The following is a 22,676-nucleotide window of genomic DNA, read 5'->3' on the forward strand; positions in this document are numbered from 1 at the left end:
TTTGATTACATTTGGGGCTGGAAAGATTGTGGTTTTGATTGTGGCTTTAACTAGATATTTTCAAAGTGAAAAGAGCTTCAGGTTTTTGTACGACATGTCTCATGTTTTCTATCACTGGGCTCCTACTAATAGAGCACAATAATAGTGAGCTGAATCTGACAGACGTACATCAGTAATAGTGAGTTCAGTGGATGTATGTGATGTAGTCGACTGAAACCGAGGATCAGCTGTGTTTTCGTTTTTCCATGATCGAGCGCCTTTATACGCTAAAAACAAAAGTTCTTGATTACGATACTGTCTGTACCAGAAAAGACGAACATTATCGCCGTTTGTACTAAATGAGCAGCTCAGCTTGACAGTTTCTCTTTCTGTTGTGGTAACATTTTTCTCTTTATCTGGCTCAATACTGTCCCCAGACACCAAACCTGTGAACAAAAAGCAGAATATAAACCAAATTCAGTGCAAACACAAGACACATCGCAAACAGTAAAAATGACTCAAATTAAATTTTTAAAACATTAGGGTTTTGAGGGTCCACAGTTTCATCATTTACTCAATAATTAGCATACCTGTTCCCATAATAATGATTAGAAAACATCTGTCCATGTTGAATAAGATCAGCTCAGTTCTTTCTTGAGGCCTTCAATGTTCTGCACTGTGTGAGAGACACTGAAAGTCATAGACACCCATGAACTTCCTTCTCGCTGTCACATGATGCTGCTTGCTTTGAATACAAATTGTTCAAATGATCTGTCTGTCTGTTTGTCTGTCTTGCACCTGCAGCTTTTATTCTTATGCAAGGAAAAAAGATCTCTGTGTGCATTTTCTCAAGAACATTTGACAACACTGCAGCCCTGTGGTGGAAATGTGCCTGCACATTGTGATTAGCATTTAACACTTTTTTTACAGCATATAGAACCTATTAAATTACTTGGAAAAAGTGCAGTTCCTTCCTGTAGAAGAAGCTTTGTTTCCTGCTTGTCATGTTGATGTAGTGATGATGTTCAATAGCAGATGTTTTCCTTACAGTAGTTATTATGAGGTGTCATGTGTATGTAGATATTGCCACCTTCAGAATAAACATGTTTTTGTATGAGTGTTGAGTGTGTTTCAGTCACTGTGGTCCTCATAGCACAGTAGTACACAGCAGAGTCAGACACACACACATCCTGGATTGTTAGTGGAAATGATTTTGAAATTGTGTTGAGATCACCGTTAAATCTTTCCTTGAACTCAGTCCTTGAATCAAATTTGCTCAGCATGAAATCTGGGAATCCATTTACATTTTGCTGATACCACAGTAGAACTGGTGATATATCAGTGCTTTCATATTGACAGTTGATTGTTACATTTGTTCCTTTAACAGCAGTTTGAACTGTTATATTTTGTTCAACACTGTCCAGAGAATCACATCCTGTAATGTAATGTAAAACATCACTTATGAGGATCTCATATTCATATTAGAAGAATATTACAGAATAATAAAGTTGATAAAGTTGTTGTAACACTGTCACATATGCAAAGACCTGCAGGAGGAGTCTGACTGCACAGTATCTGAACATACACAGCATGACTGTCTCCTCCTCCTGAAGGATTCTGGGTGCATTTTAGTCACTTTTTAATGTTCTGATGTTTGTTTTATCAACTGTAATAAAGTTTGTTGATGAGAGGAGGAGGTGGGAACCAGCTTATGATAAACAAACTTGAAATAATATTTTCTTGTACTTACCATAATACTTCAATAATTTTTGTTTTATTTATTTATTTATTTATTTATTTATTTATTTTCAGTGTGGATATATTGCCAGAAGAAGCTGTAAAAAAGACTTAATGTTGATTTTATTCTTAAAGTACTATATTGTTTTTTTTTTTTTTTTTTATTGTTCATGATAGTTATTAATTTGTCGTCAATGTCAAGGTTGTGTTTTTTGTATGAGTGTTGAGTGTGTTTCAGTCACTGTGGGCTTCAGAGCACAGTAGTACACAGCAGAGTCAGACACACGCACATCCTGGATTGTCAGTGGAACTGTTTTTGTTTGTGTGTTCAGACTTGCATTAAATCTTTTCTTGAACTCTTCCTCATTATTTCCATAAGTAGCAACTCTGTTCAGCATGTACTTTGGGAATCCATTTACTTTTTGCTGATACCAGAAGAGAGTTATGCCTGGATCAGTGGTTGTATATGAACAATTGATTATTACAGCTGCACCTTCATCTGCTGTTTGAACTGTCATATTCTGGTGGATGGCATCCTCAGATTTACACCCTGAAATTTAGAAAACCATTTACCAATTGAATTATTTTACTCATTCTCAAATTAAAATGTAATAAAAAATGTTTAAATCTACTTACCCAAGAAATATATGATAAACAACATGAAACATGTTTGCCAGTGTGCCATCATAATATTATAAATATGCTGTGATAAATTAAACTCAACTGAATGAACACATCAATGAATGAACAGTAGAACAGCAGTTTAACCCACTTGTTGCTTCAGTGTCTCTTTGCTAAAGTTACACTGAACACATTTACAAACAGGAGGAGGAGCCTGACTATACCACAGTATCTGAATACACTTGACTGAAAGAAATTGCTTTGTTTTGACACTGAAGTGTCATAGTATTGTAGAATATTTTCTTCATAAGGTTTCAGCCTTATATAAGAATTTGAGTAATGATGCCTCCTTGTGGTGAGTTTGAATAGATTTTGCTGAAATTTATTTAAATTAAATTTGGTCACATTCTGACATAATTCACAAGCAGTGCAACTAATGTCAGAATAAATTAATCATAATAAAGAAGTATTAAAATGACATTTATTGGACATGTTAGTTTGCCTTATATAAAGAGTTTGACTTTGAGAGAAAACTTTCTTTAAGAGATTCAGGCAGACATCATACAAGGATTTTGCAGAGGAGATATTGATAATGATAATGAGATGTTTAGTCAAATCTTTCAAATGGCTGTGATGTCCTATAATTCAAGAAATATTCTACTATATTGTGTTTCCTGTTCATTACTGCTTCAGTAAACACACGCAGGTGTTTCCACAAGTTTAATTATATTGTGTGAATTTTAGATTGTGGGTTTGATGTGGTTTAAGATCAAAGGGAAAAATGAATTTGAGTTTTTGTACGGCTTCACATAGACTTTGTATCACTGGGCTCCAGCTCTTAGAGCACAATAATAGAGAGCTGAATCTGACAGAGTTACACCAGTAATAGTGAGTTCAGTGGATGTTTGTGATATAGCTGACTGAAAGCGAGGATCAGAGGGATTCCCACCTCCACCACCTGAATACTTATATATTAAATAGTGAAGCTCTCCATTAAGATACTGTCTGTACCAATAAAGGCTAAAATAACTGCTGCTTGTTGTATATGAGCAGCTGAGGGTCACAGTCTCCTCTTCCTTTATGACAATTTCTTCTTTATTTGGCCTAATCTGGTCTGCAGTCATCACACCTAAATCAAACAAATAAAAATTATTTATTCAAGTTATGCAAAATTATCTCAACATATCTCATTAACACCATGAGTCATATTGTACCTGAAGTCAGAATTAAAATGAGAAGCAGGTGTTTTTCCATGTTGACTAGGTCAGATCAGGTGTGTATTAATGTTGTCTGTGCTCTGAGCTGTAGATCTGTGTTACTGTGAGTCTCTGCAGTTTCACACTCAAACACACTGGAACTTCCTGCTTTCTGTGTGATGAGACTGTCTTTTGCTCTGCCATTGGTTAGAGGAAAGCCTTCCAACTGCAAGAAATTACATTTGTACTATTCTGATTATTTATTTCCTCCTTAAGATGAACTGTATTCCTCTTTATAAGTTACTTTGCATAAAAAGTGCCTGCTGAATGAATAAATGTAAATGTAAATATATTTATTTAGCAGATAATTTTGTCTTTGAATGATTAATGAAGCAATAATAATAAGAATGACAGAATTTAAAATAGTATTGATCTAGATCAGACATGTAAAAGTAGAATTAAACAGAAAAGAAGTAAATGTCAGTGGTTAAGGTCACACATATGGGATTAGTGACCTAAAAGTAGTTCTGAGTTTTAAACATGTTTTATTTATTTAGTTTCATAAATCTTGTTTTAAATGTTTAAAAGTATAAATACTTTTATTTCCAGATTTAAAGTAGATCCCAAATTCAGGCCCCCAATGCATACATGTATGTGTTTAAATCTGAAGAGTTAAAGAGCTGATCTTCAAATGCTTTTCATTGTTGTGATGCTTGGAGGTTCATTCCAAGTACACTGAGTGTGAAAGTTGCTGTAAGATGTTGTATTTTCCTGTGATTATACCACTAACTGACTGCAGAGGGAGTCTTTAACAAAAAGTTATCTATTTCTATATATAGCTATGTTTTTGTATGAGTGTTGAGTGTGTTTCAGTCACTGTGGGCTTCAGAGCACAGTAGTACACAGCAGAGTCAGACACATGCAGATTCTTGATTGTCAGTGGAACTGTTCTTAACTGCTTGTCCAGTGTTGCAGAAAATCTCTCTTTAAATTCATCCTCAGTAGTTCCTTTACTAAATGTATATTCACTCAGCATGAATGTTGGTGATCTGTTTGGTAGCTGTTTGTACCAGAAGAGATATGCATCATTAGCTGTGGTAGAGTAATTGCACTGTAGAGTAACTGAATTTCCTTTATTTGCAGTCATTTCTCCTGAAGGTTGTTCAACTCTGTCTTGCCCCCAGCACACTGAAAATAGATTAAATTATTTATAATTTACATACATTAAGTAACTAAAATAGTATCTGTAAAGTGTGATAAATAGTTATCTTTCTTACCAAAGTCCTGTGCTGAGAAGAAAAGCATAATAATCATCAGTTTTTCCATTGTTGAAATTAATGTTTTGATGCGTGTTTAATGAATGTGTCTTGCTGTCTTTAGTGTAGCTCTCTGTTTCCTCTGTGCTGCTCTTTTCTTGATATTTCAAGTCTTCAAGTAGGTCTATACCCTCACGTGACACACTGTTGATAGTGCTGTTGAGGGATGCTGCCACCCAGTGCTGAATGTATGTATTTCTAACAAATTAATTTTAAATTCAACACTCATAGTCTAACATAACTGCTGTAAATTATTAGGATAATTTTGGTCTGCACATCAGATCATCATCTTCTCCAACAATACAATATATTTATTTTGCTGTGCAACACAATGACAGAAACAGTCTGTAGTAGAGCTGCCTGTTTCTGAATGAAGTGAGGCACATGTGATCATTAGCTGTTTTTGCATATCAAGCTGTGAATTTAACATTTCTGTGAAAAACTGGAATATTGCATACATAATTGGCAAATAAAGCACCGTTTCCATCACACATGTTCAAGAGAACAAAATCGCCACTTCCTGGGAAGCTGCCGCAAAATGTCTATGATAAAAATGAAGATGAAAAATGTTATACTGCATTCTAAGGCAGATGCCTGATGTATAGGAACACATCTTGTAAGACATTTCCTGAGTCAAAGTCTGTCATCAAAATGATTTGGTTAAATTACCTCCCAGTCATACAGTCACTCAGGAACTTCTTGCTCTCTGTCAGTTTCTTTTCTTTCTTTTTTTTTTCTTTTTTTCTTTTTTCTTTTCTTTTCCATTGAGTTTGTACAGTGTATATAGTTATTATATCTCATTTTAAACATGTGAATGTATTTTATCTGGCTTTTGTTTTCAGTGTCATTGAGTGGGCCATTTGGGAATGTGATTCTCTTGATTGTTATGTGCTCCAGTCTGATTAGAAAGTAGGGTTATAGTTATGTCAGGTTTTTGTACAGTGTTCTTGTGTTTCCTGTCACTGTGGGCTGCAGAGCACAGTAATACAGAGCAGAGTCTTTCAGAGCAGCAGAGGAGATGATCAGATCCACATGGTTTTCTTTGTCTTTGGTGACATTGGCAGTGAATCTGGAATCTACATTAGACACCTCAGCTTTTTTTGCACCATCTGCGATGAGCACAATGAACTCAGGAGCTGATCCAGGATACTGACGATACCAGTGAAGATAGTCTGCAGATGAATAACTGCAAGATAATTTAACACTTGAACCCTCGCCAGCAAACTCCTCTGTTTTGGTTGGTTTAATTTCATTTCCATATGTTGCATCTGTAAAAGTAGATCAAATCTGTTATGAACTGGTTTTTCATTTGAATATTCTTTTTAGACAGCATAAAATGCTATATAAAATATAAGGGATACATAGACACAAATCACAAAACACTTCAATACTCACATGCAAAGGCAGAAAGCAGAATAACAGAATGGAGACTCATTGTGTGTGTTTCTTACACACTTTCTAACAGACCTGAAGTTTAAGAAGATCACATCAGGTGTTAGTGCATTAAACCCCACCTCTTCCAGAAAGCTCTGTGAAAGAGCAGATGAGAGATTTTTTTATGTTGCTAGTCATCAGCAGTGTCATTACTATTCATGCACAGATCCACCCTCTTGTGGTTCCTTACTAACTCTGTCATATGATATAAATCCTCAAATCTCAATATATAGAATTTGATCTGGATTCTTAAAATTCATAAACCAGATTATCAGCAGGGATTTCTGTTTAGAATTTAGGTTTTCTACAATATTGTTTTGTTATCTTAAGCATCGATAATGTGAATAGCAAATGTTGACTTATCTTTAGATATTTAAGTATTTTCTTATAATTGTTTTCAAAAAATGTCAGATATATCTTGGTCTAGTTTTGTCATGTTTTTATAGCACTAAGCTTGTCCTCAATGATGACCACAATGTCATGTTTTTGTATGAGTGTTGAGTGTGTTTCAGTCACTGTGGGCTTCAGAGCACAGTAGTACACAGCAGAGTCAGACACACGCACATCCTGGATTGTCAGTGGAACTGTTTTTGTTTGTGTGTTCAGACTTGCATTAAATCTTTTCTTGAACTCTTCCTCATTATTTCCATAAGTAGCAGCTCTGTTCAGCATGTACTTTGGGAATCCATTTACTTTTTGCTGGTACCAGAAGAGAGTTGGGCCTGAATTAGTGGTTGTATATGAACAATTGATTATTACAGCTGCACCTTCATCTGCTGTTTGAACTCTCATATTCTGGTGGACGGCATCCTCAGATTTACACCCTGGAATTTAGAAAACCATTTGTCAATTGAATTATTTTAATCATTCTCAAATTAAAATTTAAGAAGAATGTTTAAAATCTACTTACCCAAGAAATATGAGATAAACAACATGAAATATATTTGCCAGTGTGCCATCATAATATTATAAATATGCTGTGCTAAATTAAACTCAACTGAATGAACACATCAATGAATGAACAGTAGAACAGCAGTTTAACCCTCTTGTTGCTTCAGTCTCTCTTTGCTAAAGTTACACTGAACACATTTACAAACTGGAGGAGGAGCCTGACTATACCACAGTATCTGAATACACTGCTTGAGCAAAAGAAATTGATTTGTTTTGACACAGAAGTGTCATAGTATTAGAAATAATTTCTTCATAAGGTTCAGCCTTATATAAGAATTTGAGTAATGATGCCTCCTTGTGGTGAGTTTGAATAGATTTTGCTGAAATTTAGTTAAATTAAATTGGTCATTCTGACATAATTCACAAACAGTGCAACTAATGTCAGAATCAATTAATCATAATAAAGATGAAAATGACATTTATTGAATTTATTAAATGTTAGTTTGGACTATGTTTGAGTTTAAATCTTTCTTTAAGAAATTCAGGCAGACATCATACAAGGTTTTTGCAAAGGAGATATTGATAATGATAATGAAAATGTGATGTTTAGTAAAATCTTTCAAAATAGTTGTGATGTACTGTAATTCAAGAAATATTCTACTATATTGTGTTTCCTGTTCATTACCATTTCAGTAACCACACACAGGTGTTTCCACAAGTTTAATTATATTGTGTGAATTTTAGATTGTGGGTTTGATGTTGTTTAAGATCAAAGGGAAAAATGAATTTGAGTTTTTGTACGGCTTCACATAGACTTTGTATCACTGGGCTGCTGCTCTTAGAGCACAATAATAGAGAGCTGAATCTGACAGAGTTACACCAGTAATAGTGAGTTCAGTGGATGTACGTGATGTAGTCGACTGAAAGCGAGGATCAGAGGGATTCCCACCTCCACCACCTGAAAACTTATATATTAAATAGTGAAGCTCTCCATTAAGATACTGTCTGTACCAATAAAGTCTAACATAACTGCTGCTGCTTGTATATGAGCAGCTGAGGGCCACAGTCTCCTCTTCCATTATGACAATTGCTTCTTTATTTGGCCTAATCTGGTCTGCAGTCATCACACCTAAATCAAACAAATAAAAATAATTTTTCAAGTTACACAAAATTATCTCAACATATTTCATTAACACCAAGAGTCATATTGTACCTGAAGTCAGAATTAAAATGAGAAGCAGGTGTTTTTCCATGTTGACTAGGTCAGATCAGGTGTGTATTAATGTTGTCTGTGCTCTGAGCTGTAGATCTGTGTTACTGTGAGTCTCTGCAGTTTCACACTCAAACACACTGGAACTTCCTGCCTAAGAGAAATGGCTCTTCTCTTATTTCAAGGTCTAAATCCTTACATAGCACACTGTTGATGGCACTTTTGAGGGATGCTGCCCCCCAGTGCTGAATTTATGTATCAGATTCTAACATAACTGCTGCTTGTAATTTATTTAGGATCATTTTAGTCTACATATCAGCACATCAAGTTCTCTAACAATGTTTATTTGTATAATATCAGGAACAGTCTGTAGTAAAGCTGCCTGTTTTTGAATAAAAGGGAGGCACATGTGATCATTAGCGATGTTTCCATCTCAAGAACAAAATTAGTACTTCCTGGGAAGCTGAATTTATTATGTAGTCTGTAAGTGTCAAAATGCTTACACAAACAACATTACATATTTGGAAAAAAAAAAAAAAATCTTATCACACACAGATGCAGATGTTTCCACATGTTTTCTGTGCATAACAGATTGTGGTTTTGAGCATACGTTTGTTCATAAGTTTGATGTGGTTCAGTTTCAAAGAGAATAATGAATTTGAGTTTTTGTACGGCTTCACATAGACTTTGTATCACTGGGCTCCAACTCTTAGAGCACAATAATAGAGAGCTGAATCTGACAGAGTTACACCAGTAATAGTGAGTTCAGTGGATGTTTGTGATGTAGTCGACTGAAAGCGAGGATCAGAGGGGGTTCCAGTGCCACTCCAGTACAGAGTATCTTTCCATATTAAATGAGGTTCTGTATTAGGATACTGTCTATACCAGAAAATTACAACATAACTGCTGCTTGTATCATATGAGCAGCTCAGTGTCACAGACTCTCCTTCTGTACTGGTGACATTTGTACCCTTATTTGGCCCAATCTGATCTGCAGCCATTGCACCTGCAAACATAAACATAAATGGAAAAATTGTATACATTTTGAAACTGTGGGTTAAATTAATTCACATCTATTTCCCTTAGCACTGGGATCAAAGAGTATTTTACCTGAAGTCATGATTAAAATCAGTACCAAGTGTCTGTCCATGTTTACTAAGTCAGATCAGTTCTGTTGATGTTCTTCTGTTCTCTGGGTTGTGATGATTGTGATGCTCTGAGTTTCTGTTGTTACTCAGGAACTTCCTGCTCTTTTTGTTGATGATGCTGTGGTTTGTCAGTTTACAATTTAGCAAAAAACAATATAATATAGAGATGAATAAAATATTTGAAGAGTCAAAAATAATAACAATTGTGAATATTTTTAGCAGCAGCAATAACTTGAAGCATTCATTTTCTGTGTGACTTTATCAGTCTCTCACATCGTTCTGGAGGAATTTTGACCACTCTTCTTTTCAACATTGCTCCAGTTTATTGAGGTTTGTGGGCATTTGTTTATGCACAGCTCTCACCACAGCATTTGAGTCAGGATGAGCTCTGGACTTGGACTGGGCAACACCTTGATTCTTTTCTTTTCAGCCATTCTGTTGTAGATTTGATGGTGTGCTTGGGATCATTGTCCTGTTGCATGATCCAGTTTTGGCCCAACTTTAGATGTCGGACAGATGCCCTCGCATTTGACTGTAGAATACTTTGATATACAGAGGAGTTCATGGATAACTCAATGACTGTGAGGTGCTCAGGTCCTGTGGCTACAAAACAAGCCCAAAATGATCAGCCCTCCTCCAGGATGTTTGTCTTTTGGTATGAGGTGTTTGTGCTGATATGCTTTTTAGGTTTTCACCAAAATTGGTGCTGTGCATTATGGCCAAACATCCCCACTTCGGTCTCATCTGTTCAAAGGATATTATTTTAGAAGACTTGTGTTTTGTTCAGATGCAACTTTGCAGACCTAAACTGTGCTGCAATGCTGCAATGAAGTTTTCTTCTGCCAAGCCTTCCAAACATTTTCGTCCCATATTTTTCTAATGCCATTGTCATGAACTTTATCATTTAACCTGTTAACTGAGGCCTGTAGAGTCTGAGGTGTAGTTCTTGGGTTGTCTGCCGTTTCTCTGAGCTTTACACGGTCTGATCTTGGGGTGAATTTTCTGTGACGTCCACTCCTGGAAGGAGAGGTGTCTGTTTTAAATGTCTCCTACTTGTGAATAAAGGTCAGATTGTTTGGAAATGGCCATATTACTCTTCTCAGATTGATGGCAGCAACAATTGCTTCTCTAAGATGATTGCTGATGTCTTACCTCCTTGGCAATGTGTTAACGCACACCTGAAGGCTCCAGACCAGCAAACTGACAAAGCTTATGCTTTTATAGAGGCGCTCGGACTTGCTGATAATCAGTTAATCAAAGGTATTTAATTATCAGTGCTTGACTGTTATTGACCCTCTTAATTCCAATGTTAACAGTAAGGGTGTCCTAACTTTGTCACACATGGCTTTTCTATTTTGGCTTTTTGTTCAGTGAATAATGACACGGTGCAATTTGTCATGTGTTATTGTTCATCTGAGGTTTTATTTTCAAAATCAAAAAAGACCAGCCAAGCACCCTTTTTTTTTTTTTTTTTTTAATGATGTCCTGATACAGAAAACCATGGAATTCAATAGGGTGTCCTTTTTCACATGACTGTAGTAGAACCCTCAAACAAGACTCTTTTCTGTTGTGTAGACAGTAAATTAATGAACGAGGTAGAGAAACACATATTTGAAAGAAAGGTCTGTTATTTAAAGCAAGGAAGAGCTATGTTGTACAAAGTTGTTATATCTCATTTTAAACAATTGTATTTGAATGTATTTTATCAGGCTTTTGTTCTCAGTATCTGAGTTGGCAATTTGGGAATGTGATTCTCTCAAATGTAATGTGCTCCAGTCTGAGGAAGTAGGGTTATAGTTATGTCAGGTTTTTGTACAGTGTTCTTGTGTTTCCTGTAGGGCTGCACGATTTGGGAAAATTTTCATATTGCGATTACTGAGGTCAATATTGCGATACGCGATTGCGATTATAATAAATGGTATTGTGAGTCAACTTGATGGGTTTTTAAAGAAAATGCACACACAGATTAGTGATAATGCGGAAATGTGTATTTGTAACACTAGAAATGGTTTCAAAATAAATTATTTTTACCAAATGAAATAGCATTTGCATTAATGTAAACTTATTTTCTCAAAAGTATAGCTAAATTAAATAAAATAAAAACATACACATTTTCACAAAAATAAGATATTTTAAAGATTTTGCCCAAACAAACGGACATTTATGAAGAATGTAACATATACTCTGTGTAAACTCCTTTGAAAAGGAAACTGGATATGTTTTTGGTCGGATCACAAGTGGACAATGGAGACACAGTCGTTTACACCTGGCATTTTAATCCATCTCTTCTGTCCACTTTCGACCACTTCTGACCACATTCCTGCATTTTCATACATTACAAACTCAACTGACTGGCGTCTCTCCTGTATGATTTCATGTGATTCTCTTCAGACATTAGAACTGTACATGAATTATGAGCTTCTAGAACGTTTGACCTCCTAACTGAAGATCTTTTTTACAAATATAAATAAAAACAGTATAAATAAAAATAGTCTAAACAAAAAATAGCTGTATTAAGTGCAAACAATAGTGCAGCCATAATCAAAGTAGGCTAGGCTACTCTCTCAATGTTCAAATTGCAAATAGAGACCAACTTTTTTAAAGGCTGATACAGAGCTATAGACAACTACACAACCTATTAAAGGATACATATAAATAACAACATATATATGTTATGTAGCCTAATTTGCGCGCACTGTGGAACCGCTCTCTAAAAGCTCGTAATGAAATTGCTTTTGAAGGCGCGTGCGGTTTCGTTTTAAGGATCGTGCGAATTCTCAGCGGCGCTGAGCGTGCTTTCTACAATACGAGACATTAATTTAACAAATGAATTTGAAAGTGAGGGGGACACAAACGGGATTTTGAAAAGTGGATGTGGTCAAAAGTGGACAAGCTGAAAACGTTTTATACCCCTATTTACACCTGTACTTAGCATTGTCCACTTGTGATCAGATCAACGCATCAGAAAACGCATGTTAATACCAGTGTTTTAACAAATAATGCTGCCTGTCAGATTGTGCTACCAACACTGTTTTTTCATACTGTAATGTTAGGGTTGGGGTAGGTGTACACGTTAGTAAAGCCTCACACAATGTTACCCACACAGCAAAAGGACTCCGCGGCGGATCTGCCGCGGAGGTATCGCGGCTTCCGAAACGTACCCGCGAAACGGCCCCGTATCGGCGTCCACTTGCGCGCAGTGACGGATCCGCAACGAAGGCGGGTCGCGGATCCGCCGTGGCTCCGCGCTGCATCCGCTCCGCATCCGCGATTAAAACCTTACCTCCGCGGCGGGTCCGTTTTGGGCCCGCAAATTCATACATACATCCGCCGCAGACTCGCAACGGACTCATAAAAATCCTGGCTCATCTGGCCCGGATCCGTTTTGGACCGGTTTATCTAATTTTCAAAATCCCTTTTGTTCTTGCTTTAGGATAAAATAGGATATAACTAAAACCATCAATAGCCCTAGGCTACTACAGCAATACAGGCCTAAGCTTGTATTTTTAACCTAACTATTGAAAATAGGCCTAAAAAAATGTTCAAGTCAAGACATCAATTTATTGTACAAAAGCAATCACTAATCACTACTCAATGGAAACATAACATTGATATTTAAATTTATGGACAGTTATAGGTTATAGCCTATTCTGTTTTTAAGTAGCCTACTGAATGATGTACACACAACTGATGAAATGTTGTTAACACTTTATTGAGCAACCTTATAGGTGTCACATGTATGCAAACATAAAATATTTGATCTATTAGGCTACAACTTCAATGAAATGCTGTATGCACAGCTAAAATATCAGAAAATGAATAACTGGTGAACAAAAAGAAGTTCAATAAAAAGGTTTTTTATTGCTTATTTCTCCTATTACTCCATTTGTGTGGATGGAGGCAGGACACGTCTCCTCGTTGCCCGATCCGTCGCCAGGTTGAACCACCTGATTGCGTGCTTGGTGACCTCCGCCTCCGTGGCTGACTGTGTCAGCGTGTTTTTCCTCACAGCACCTGTAATCAAACAGACAGATGTGTTTATGTTATGATATGTACACTCAAAAAAGTGAGTCTAAATTTGCATTATTTAATTCAATTGCTTAACAATTTTCCATCCGTTTAGATTACTTAGTTTTAACATAAAACATTTCAATAAACTTAATGTGATTCGTATACATCAGTCAACCATGAATGAAACAGGTAAGATTTATGTAATAATTCCCAGCAAAGAGTTAATGAGATTATGTGATGATTGATCATAAATGATGAACAGCTGATGTTATCATCAAGCAGAATCACCGAAGGAAAGAGAAACACGAGAACTACAACTTCAGCCACAGCCGAAGAAATCAACTGAAATAAAGACATTAAATCATTTAAGATCTGATTAAACAACTCTTAAAACAGCTTTATCAGCTTCACATCAGACTTCTAGAGAAGCTCTTATTGTGAATTAACAGAGGTTTAGATGTTTTATTGTTTTGTTTGAAATCACCATCAAAGAGACCAGTGTTTCCTGTTGTTGGGCTCTTGACCCTTGACATTTTGGTGTTTTTATGTAGAACACATTAAGCTTAACCAGCAAAGCCAAGTGAAGAAGAGTTGTGAAAAAAAAATTATCCACCGACTTCATTTCAAGTCCAATATCTTTATATATTGATATTGTATTGCTTTAGATTTGTTAATAACTTCAGATCTTGTAGTACTGTAAAAAATGATAATTTGAATAATTTACAAATCATTTTGTGCACAAAAAAGTTTTCATCTGCAGCATTGCAAACACCATAGACATTAAGTTTCAGTGTATGAATCAGTACCTTACCATCAACAATGGTGACAGTCAAAAAAAATGCTTCATGCTCAGTGCATGCTGGGATACATGGGCGAGTCATGAACTATGCTGGTACCCAGCATGCATTGCAATATGAAGCTGTTTGACTCACCATTGTTGAGATTCATATACTGATTTTTGAGGTCTGTGGTCTTTGTATTGCTGCAGATGAATACTAATCACTTTGTGCGCAAGTTAATTAATTTAGACCGAATCATTTTTTGGAGTGTATAACATCCAAAGCCAAGTATGCTTACACAATACAATATATGAGATAGGCATTAAGGAGAAACATGAAACTTACAAAGTAAGACATGACTTACATGACTTGTTTCATGACATGACTTACAAAGTTATAAACAGGGTTGTGGTGGGTAAACTACGAATTTTGTGATCAGGGTAAGGTGTACTGCACCTTTCACTATTGGATATTTAAAAAAGACATCCAAAATGTTCAAATAATATCAGTGGTATTAAATGGTTCCTTGATCAGTGCACATATTGTATGTGGATAAATCAGTGTGGTTTTGTAATGTTTTAAGTTTGTTAGGGTAATGCATACATTCTATTTGGAGGTAAACTCTTTACATTACATTACATAAACTCTTAACAGGTGGATAAACATATTTCTGACATTTGAGCGGTGGGTAAACTCCATTTACTTGCGTTTAGTCTCCACTACAGCCCTGGTTAACATTACATCAAGGTATTAGCAGATGCTTTTATCCAAAGCGGCTTAATCAAGCTACATGTTGCATCAGAGACCTCAGTTTTAGGTTAACCATTCCGAAAGCAACACTAAATTAAAATACATCTCACATGGTAATTTACAACCCACACAAAACTGCATTCCATCAGTGTGTATTATTATTATTATAATTTATTTATTTATTTAGACAAATGTACACGAGCGAAGCTATCGCAACCACCAGGCAGCCAATACGTTTGAGTGCATTTACTTTAATAACATGATGGCCTGTTACCCACACCTAGGGTGCGTTTCTCTTGACATGACAATCCACTGTGATTCCAATCCCCAAACTTTGACCATAGTTGCACTCTTACAAACAAGTGCAGGTACGCCACTGTTTCACCTAAGATTGTGCCGGAAGTTGGTATCTCCACTTTCTAGAAGCGCACCCATGGTCAACGCCATTTTCAGTGCCAGCAACAAACTGAAGGAATCAAAACGAGGCAGTCTCACAGCAGTGGGGATCCCACAGCAATTTTGAAGATTTACTGCATGTCAGAAAGGTAGGCTTTTTTATTATTATCATTATTGCACTGCCTGATAGTGAACAGGAATTTTTTAGTAGCCTATTTTCCCTACTAATTAAGTGACCTTGTCAGATTTTCACTGATGCACTGTGTTAAACATAACATCAGGCATATAGGCCTACCTGATTGAAAATTAAAAAAAAAACAAGACATTAAACGACAAAAAGTCGGTATAGTATGTGGTATATGGTATAGTAGCCAGTCTAAAAAAGGCTACACAGTCATATTGGTATGATGGTTGCTACAATTTTTAAGGCTGCCCCAACATTTACAAACTATTGACTTTGAACGTATTTAATATTACTTTGAATTATATACTTACTGAAAAGCAAGGTCTTCGTTGCCATCCTACTGAAGGGCTTTTTGTTATTAACACCCTTCCAGTTGATCTGATGAGACACCTCATCTGTGAAGAGCCTGCCCAAGATGTTCCAGGTCACTCTCTTCACATCCTGGCCTCCAATGGTGGCTAAAGAAGAAATCTAAAAGGCAAAGACATCTTTTTTAAATAAAAAGCAAGGTAAACATTAAGCTTAAGTTGCATCTAAAGCTGCATTCAAAATGTTTTTGTTCCTGTTGAAAGCGTTCAGAAATGTACAAAAAGATAGAAAACTTATGTTTCTTCTTTTTGTGTAAAGAATTTTTTTTTTTTTTTCTAAACATGTACTTGGCTCACACCCTCATGACCTGTCAAACCAGGGAGATTGTTGCTCACTGACAGAATCTTACCACTGGGAAAAGGCATTTCAGGACAGGCCTGTTCAGGGCTGCTTCAATAGAATATTTGCAATAATCATGGACAATCAATAAACCTAATGGCACCATTCATATTAAGTAAGAAAACTCACCACTTTCTGTCGAGCTGGGCCATTCGACGGTTCCTTTAAAAACATTTCAAATGCCTCCACTGCCTCCAAATTTTCCAGGGGAAAATGGATATTGTTGGGCATCTCAACATCTGGCCCCGGGGTGCTGTTCAGCCTGCTGCTGAGGTAGTTCACCTTTGCCACAAGCTGGTCTTGCTGCTGTTTAATGGTTTCCAGCAGGCTAACTGTGCGTTCACACCGCCGCCGGCGAGAGCGTCAAAGTGGCCGGAAGTCATTCATTTTCAATGTGAGCCACCGGCGAGAAGCGGCGAGAAGCTGCACGGCGCATTTTGGACGGTGTGGGCATCGGGGAGAGTTGAAGTCAGGTCAACTTTATGGTAATGAGCTATGACGCGGCTCGGCGGCAACCAATCGGAATGTAGAAGTTCACCGCTTGAGAGGTTTCCAGAGAACGCAGTCCTGTAAACTTTGGTTCCGGCCACATTAGTTCCCAACGCTTGTTTTTCAGCGGGAATGCAATTCATTTGCTCAAAGCAACACCGATTTGACCAGTTGCAACCAAGACGGTTTGCAATGTAGGCTTTAATGTTAATTAAAGACCAAGGCTAGTAAATGTCTCCGATTATTTTGAAATTAGACTAGCACTTAACCATGAACACAAAAGCCACACCACACAAATGGCTTTTAATTGGTTTATTTCGTTAGCAAACATGTAACTACAATTAAATTACATTTCTTATTTTCACGTTTAAAATATTTAATGAGGTTAACTTACACCCTACTTGTGGTCAGTCTGCACAAGATCAACATGCTTGTTTGCTTTGCGGCCGCTTTAAATACAAGACCAAGCGTTCGATCGTCAGAGCGTCAATGAATCTTTGCACAGCGTTGTTGGCAGGGCGGCCAGAGCGAAACTTTGACGCTCTCGCCGTTTGACTAAGGTGTGAAAAAACAGTAAGGATGTGGACCTCAGCCGCTGTTGACAAACATGAAATATAGCTAAAATGTAGTGCAAAAAATATATCACGTTACAGCGTTTATCCTCATTATTCAAAATTACTGACGCTAGTCAGTTCTGTCTTAAATGATTAGAAACAGTTGAGAATGAAAATCCGTGTGCAACAGTATATTGGACCCGTGTGGTTAAAGCGGCAACACATAATATTCCTTCTGCCGTCTCTGTGCCTCATATGAATAAAATGTACAAATCACTCACTGCTCTTGAATGAATGACGTTTGTAGTTTTAATCAGAAACAAAGCATGTTTAACTATTACAGTAAAGACACCATTTTTATTTTACATTCATCTAACTACATTCAATCTCTGTAGTATTGTTAGACTACTTTAGACTTGCATAAAAGTATTCAGTATTTTTTTTAAAGCACTGTTTTTTTTTTTTATTTGTATCTTTTTTTCTTTTATATAGATCTTTTATTTGATCTATATTCTTCTGACTTTTTTATTTTCAGCGCTTACACTTTTGGCGCCGTTAATAAATTTAGCTAATTAGCTTTTTGACGTTCAAACAGGCGCCAATACAAATTATTTGTCTGAACCGACTCAAACGGTGATTAAAATGCCGAAGTTTAATTTTCATTATAAAGAGGATGGCAGATAGATACTATGAGACCAAAATTGCCAAAATGCAAACTTAACAATGCACAGCTAGCTAGAAGCTAGCGCTACCATTATCCACGAGTGAACATGCTAAAGTTGTCCTACTATCAAACAACGTCATTACAGTCATTAATATACATGATGATATCGATACATCAATAAACTTACTCAAGAGGATTCAGCGCAACCGTGTCCCAGTCTCCAGTGATATGATTTCGTCTCGGCTCTTGGCGTACTCAACCGTACAGTAGTGATGGGTCGTTCTTGAACGATTCGTTCATTTTGAACGAATCTTTAATTTGATTAATGTTTCTTTGATGTTGTGTTTTTAAAAGTGCATCGCCTCGGGGAGTGATTCGTTCAGTCGCGCACATGCAACATCCTATTAGGTTCTGTACTGGAATTAGTTCACCTGTTTTAGAGTCGTTCGTTCACCTTATGGGGCTGTCACGTGATGAACGAACGACTCAAACCCGAAGACTCAAAAGATGAACTAATCAATTCTCCTTCCGGCTCAGACTGCATAGGTTAACATTACGGGGATGTCACGTGATGAACGAACGACTCAAACCCGAAGACTCAAAAAGATGAACTAATCAATTCTCTTTCCGGCTCAGACTGCATAGGTTAACATTACAGGGCTGTCATGACTATTACGTGAACGAACGACTCAAACCCGAGGACTCGAGAGATGAACTAATCAATTCTCTTTCCGGCTCAGGCTGCATAGGTTAACATTACAGGGCTGTCACGTGATGAACGAACGACTCAAACCCGAGGACTCGAGAGATGAACTAATCAATTCTCTTTCCGGCTCAGGCTGCATAGGTTAACATTACAGGGCTGTCACGTGATGAACGAACGACTCAAACCCGAGGACTCGAGAGATGAACTAATCAATTCTCTTTCCGGCTCAGACTGCGTTGGTTAGCTAATTGGGCTGTCACGTGATGAACGAACAACTCAAACCCGAAAACTTGTCAGATAAGAGGTGAGGTGAGCGAATCATAGACTAAAGACCCAGGTAAACAATGAATGAATCTTTTCTGTTTCTTATAGCATTATAGTTTTGTTTTGTTTGTAGTGTGATCAACGTTTGTGTAAGCAGTAGATGTGTTAGGGATCAAAAACGTAACATTTTAATTATATTTTGCTAAAATGAACGTAATGAACGAAATGACTCGAAAAAGATTCGTTCATTTTGCTGAACGAGACTCAAAGGACCGAGTCGGTAAAATGATCCGAACTTCCCATCACTACCGTACAGTAAAGGCGCGTCCGCGTCCGCGCATCCGACATGGGTGCGGTCAGGATCCGCTGATTGACAGTAGAATTTACAGCGCCGCGCGGAGGCGGAGCTGGTCTTCTGGGGGGAGTCAAAACGAAGGTGACAGTCACGCGGGTTTGGCGACTTGAAGGCGGATCCGCGTAGGAATCTCCTGCTGTGTGGGATAATATCATGCTGGAAGCAAAATCTGATAGGTACCATTTTTCGCTGTCGAATTATACTACCATCTGTTTTAATGGGAGGTAGCAAAATCTGACAGGGTAGCACAAATTGTCAGAACACCTCTAATTCTTGCACAGGACCTCTCTCTGGTCAATGTCAGTAATCTCAAATCCAAAATATCGCCATATTATTTATTTATTTATTCAGAAAGTAGGTGTTCTCAAGTCCACACTTATTTAATATAATCGCAACATTTTGCCGTCATATAATCGTTCAGGCTGACATCGCGATTGCGATTGCGATACGATTAATCGTGCAGCACTAGTTTCCTGTCACTGTGGGCGTCAGAGCACAGTAATAAAGAGCAGAGTCTTTCAGAGCAGCAGAGGAGATCTCCAGATCCACATGGTTTTCTTTGCCTTTGGTGACATTAGCAGTGAATCTGGAATCTACATTAGACACCTGAGCTTGTTTTGCACTGTCTGAGATGAGGACAATGAACTCAGGAGCTGATCCTGGATACAGACGATACCAGTGAAGAGTAAATGCAGATAAATAACTGCAGGATAATTTAACACTTGAACCCTCGTCAGCAAAATCCTCTGATTTGGTTGGTTTAATTTCATTTCCATATGTTGCATCTCCAAATGTAGATCAAATATTTTATGAACTGGTATTTAGAATCTGTATTAATTTTAGGAAAATCAGCATTAAATGCAATATACAACTAAAAGGAATGCACTTCATACGTCATTTAGATGCAAAATGCAAACCATTTTAATACTTACATGCAAAGGCAGAAAGCAGAATGCAGAATCATTGTGTGTGTTTCTTATTCTCTCTCTAACAGACTTGAAGTTTAAGAAGATCACATCAGATATCAGTGCTTTAAACTCCACCTCTTCCAGAGAACTCTTTGAGAGAGCAGAGCAGATCAGATTTGTTTCATACATCACTGTCATTTGGTTATTATTTATATCATGTTGTACCCTCTTGTGGTTCTTTACTAACTAAAGTCAAATTCTAAAAATTCCTCATACTTGTTTAAGTTTTTGTTTAGATTATCTGTTTGGATGTGCATTTAGTGCATACAGAATGAATTTAGGTTTGCTGTTTATTTTTGGTGGTAATAAACAGTTTAGTTGCTGCACCTGCAACTGAAACTGACACCAAGAGTGACAGAAATATGGTTAAAACATCTTTTATCATAGCATGTATCAGGCTTAACGTAATGTAAAATACAGTTGAGTCAGGTGGTCAGTGGGTTATAGTATAATTTCAGGATAATCCAAATAGATTAATACTTTTGAAAATGATCATTTGTTGACTGTGCAGAAAATAAACTGCAATTTAGTATGGTTCTAAAAAAAATGCAACTCTAAAATAAATAAATAAATAAAATCAGAATCTGCAATAAGAATCCTGGTCATTCCAATTTTGTGGAAATATGGGAGCTTTATGCAGATCTGTGCACACATATTTCAGTTGTGCTTGGTTATTTTATTCTCTGTAATGTGTCTCCGTTATCTTTTATTGTTGTTGTGTGTTTCAGTCACTGTGGGCTGCAGAGCACAGTAGTACACAGCAGAGTCAGACACACTCACATTTTGCCATTGTTCCTTTAGATTTTATAAAATTTAAAACACTTACTGAGTTTAGTATCACTATGAAATTGAATATCACATTCTGACATAATTCACAAACAGTGTAACTAATGTCAGAATCAATTCTTCAGAATAAACATAAAATGTATTTTAATGGACATGTTTGCTTGCTCTGTTTGAAGAATTTGACTTGGAAAACTTTGCTTTGAGAGACACAGATATCAGGCAAGATATCTTGCAGAGGAGATATTAAATGATATTATGTTTAGTCAAATATATTAAAATGGTTTTGATTTACAATTGTTATTTAAGAAATATTCTATTGTGTTTCATTTTCATTACTCTTTCAGTAACCACACACAGGTGTTTCCACAAGTTTCATTATATTGTGTGAATTATAGATTGTGGGTTTGATGTGGCTTGAGATCAAAGTAAAAAATGAATTTGAGTTTTTGTACGGCTTCACATAGACTTTGTATCACTGGGCTCCAACTCTTAGAGCACAATAATAGAGAGCTGAATCTGACAGAGTTACACCAGTAATACTGAGTTCAGTGGATGTACGTGATGTGGTCGACTGAAAGCGAGGATCAGTGGGGCTCCCAGTTACAGTAGCTGATCGAGCAGGTCTAAATATTAAATACTGAGGTTCTCCATTAGGATACTGTCTATACCAGTACAGATAAACATAACTGTTGCTTGTATCATATGTGCAGCTGAGGGCCACAGTCTCCTCTTCCATTATGACAATTGCTTCTTTATTTGGCCCAATCTGATCTGCAGTCATCACACCTAAAACAAAAAAATAAATAAAAAATATTTGTTATTCAATTTATACAAATGATGTCAACATCTCATTAACATCAAAGAGTCATATTGTACCTGAAGTCAGAGTTAAAATGAGAAGCAGGTGTTTTTCCATGTTGACTAGGTCAGATCAGGTGTGTATTAATGTTGTCTGTGCTCTGAGCTGTAGATCTGTGGTACTGTGAGTCTCTGCAGTTTCACACTCAAACACACTGGAACTTCCTGCTTTCTGTGTGATGAGACCGTCTTTTGCTTTGCCATTGGTTAGAGGTAAGCTTTTGCAACTGCAAGAAATTACATTTTGAAGCTGTCTGAAATGTTGTTTATTTCCTCCTTTTATGTCCTACTTTAATTTTGGTCTGCACATCACCTCATCATCTTTTCTGACAATATATTTATTGTGCTTTTTGCCATGACAGGAACAGTCGCTTGTAGTTGAGATGCCTGTTTCTGAATGAAAGTGTGGCACGTGTGATCATTAGCTGTGTTTCCATCCCAAGCTGCCCTGGTGAAAAAAACAGCATATGCTGGTAGGTATGTTTTGATGTTGGGATGCTTGTAAGGTATGTTTTGATGCTGGTTTAAGCTGGTCATTTGCTGGTTTATGCTGGTCATGTTGCTGGTCAAGGACTAGCATAAACCAGCAAAGGACCAGCTAAAAAAATATGCTGTTTTTTTCACCAGGGTGTAAGTTTAACGTAACTAGAATATTGCATAAATAATTTGCAA

At 36.9% G+C, this 22,676-nt stretch overlaps 2 gene segments (V, D, J or C); both read right to left on the bottom strand.

Moving 5' to 3' along the window:
* LOC127160239 (T cell receptor alpha variable 18-like) overlaps positions 1-22,110 on the bottom strand; it is a 23,451-nt gene extending 1,341 nt beyond the window's left edge. Inside the window, 1 exon segment of the V gene segment in view lies at positions 22,023-22,110. Coding sequence covers positions 22,023-22,062 — 40 coding nt within the window.
* On the bottom strand, positions 5,722-6,333 carry LOC127160240 (T cell receptor alpha variable 26-2-like). The segment is given in 2 exon segments: positions 5,722-6,117; positions 6,245-6,333. Coding segments are annotated over 2 exon segments (387 nt in total).
* Positions 22,111-22,676: the final 566 nt, after the last annotated feature.

The sequence above is a fragment of the Labeo rohita genome, unplaced genomic scaffold (assembly GCF_022985175.1).
Source record: "Labeo rohita strain BAU-BD-2019 unplaced genomic scaffold, IGBB_LRoh.1.0 scaffold_301, whole genome shotgun sequence".
Classification (NCBI taxonomy): domain Eukaryota; kingdom Metazoa; phylum Chordata; class Actinopteri; order Cypriniformes; family Cyprinidae; genus Labeo; species Labeo rohita.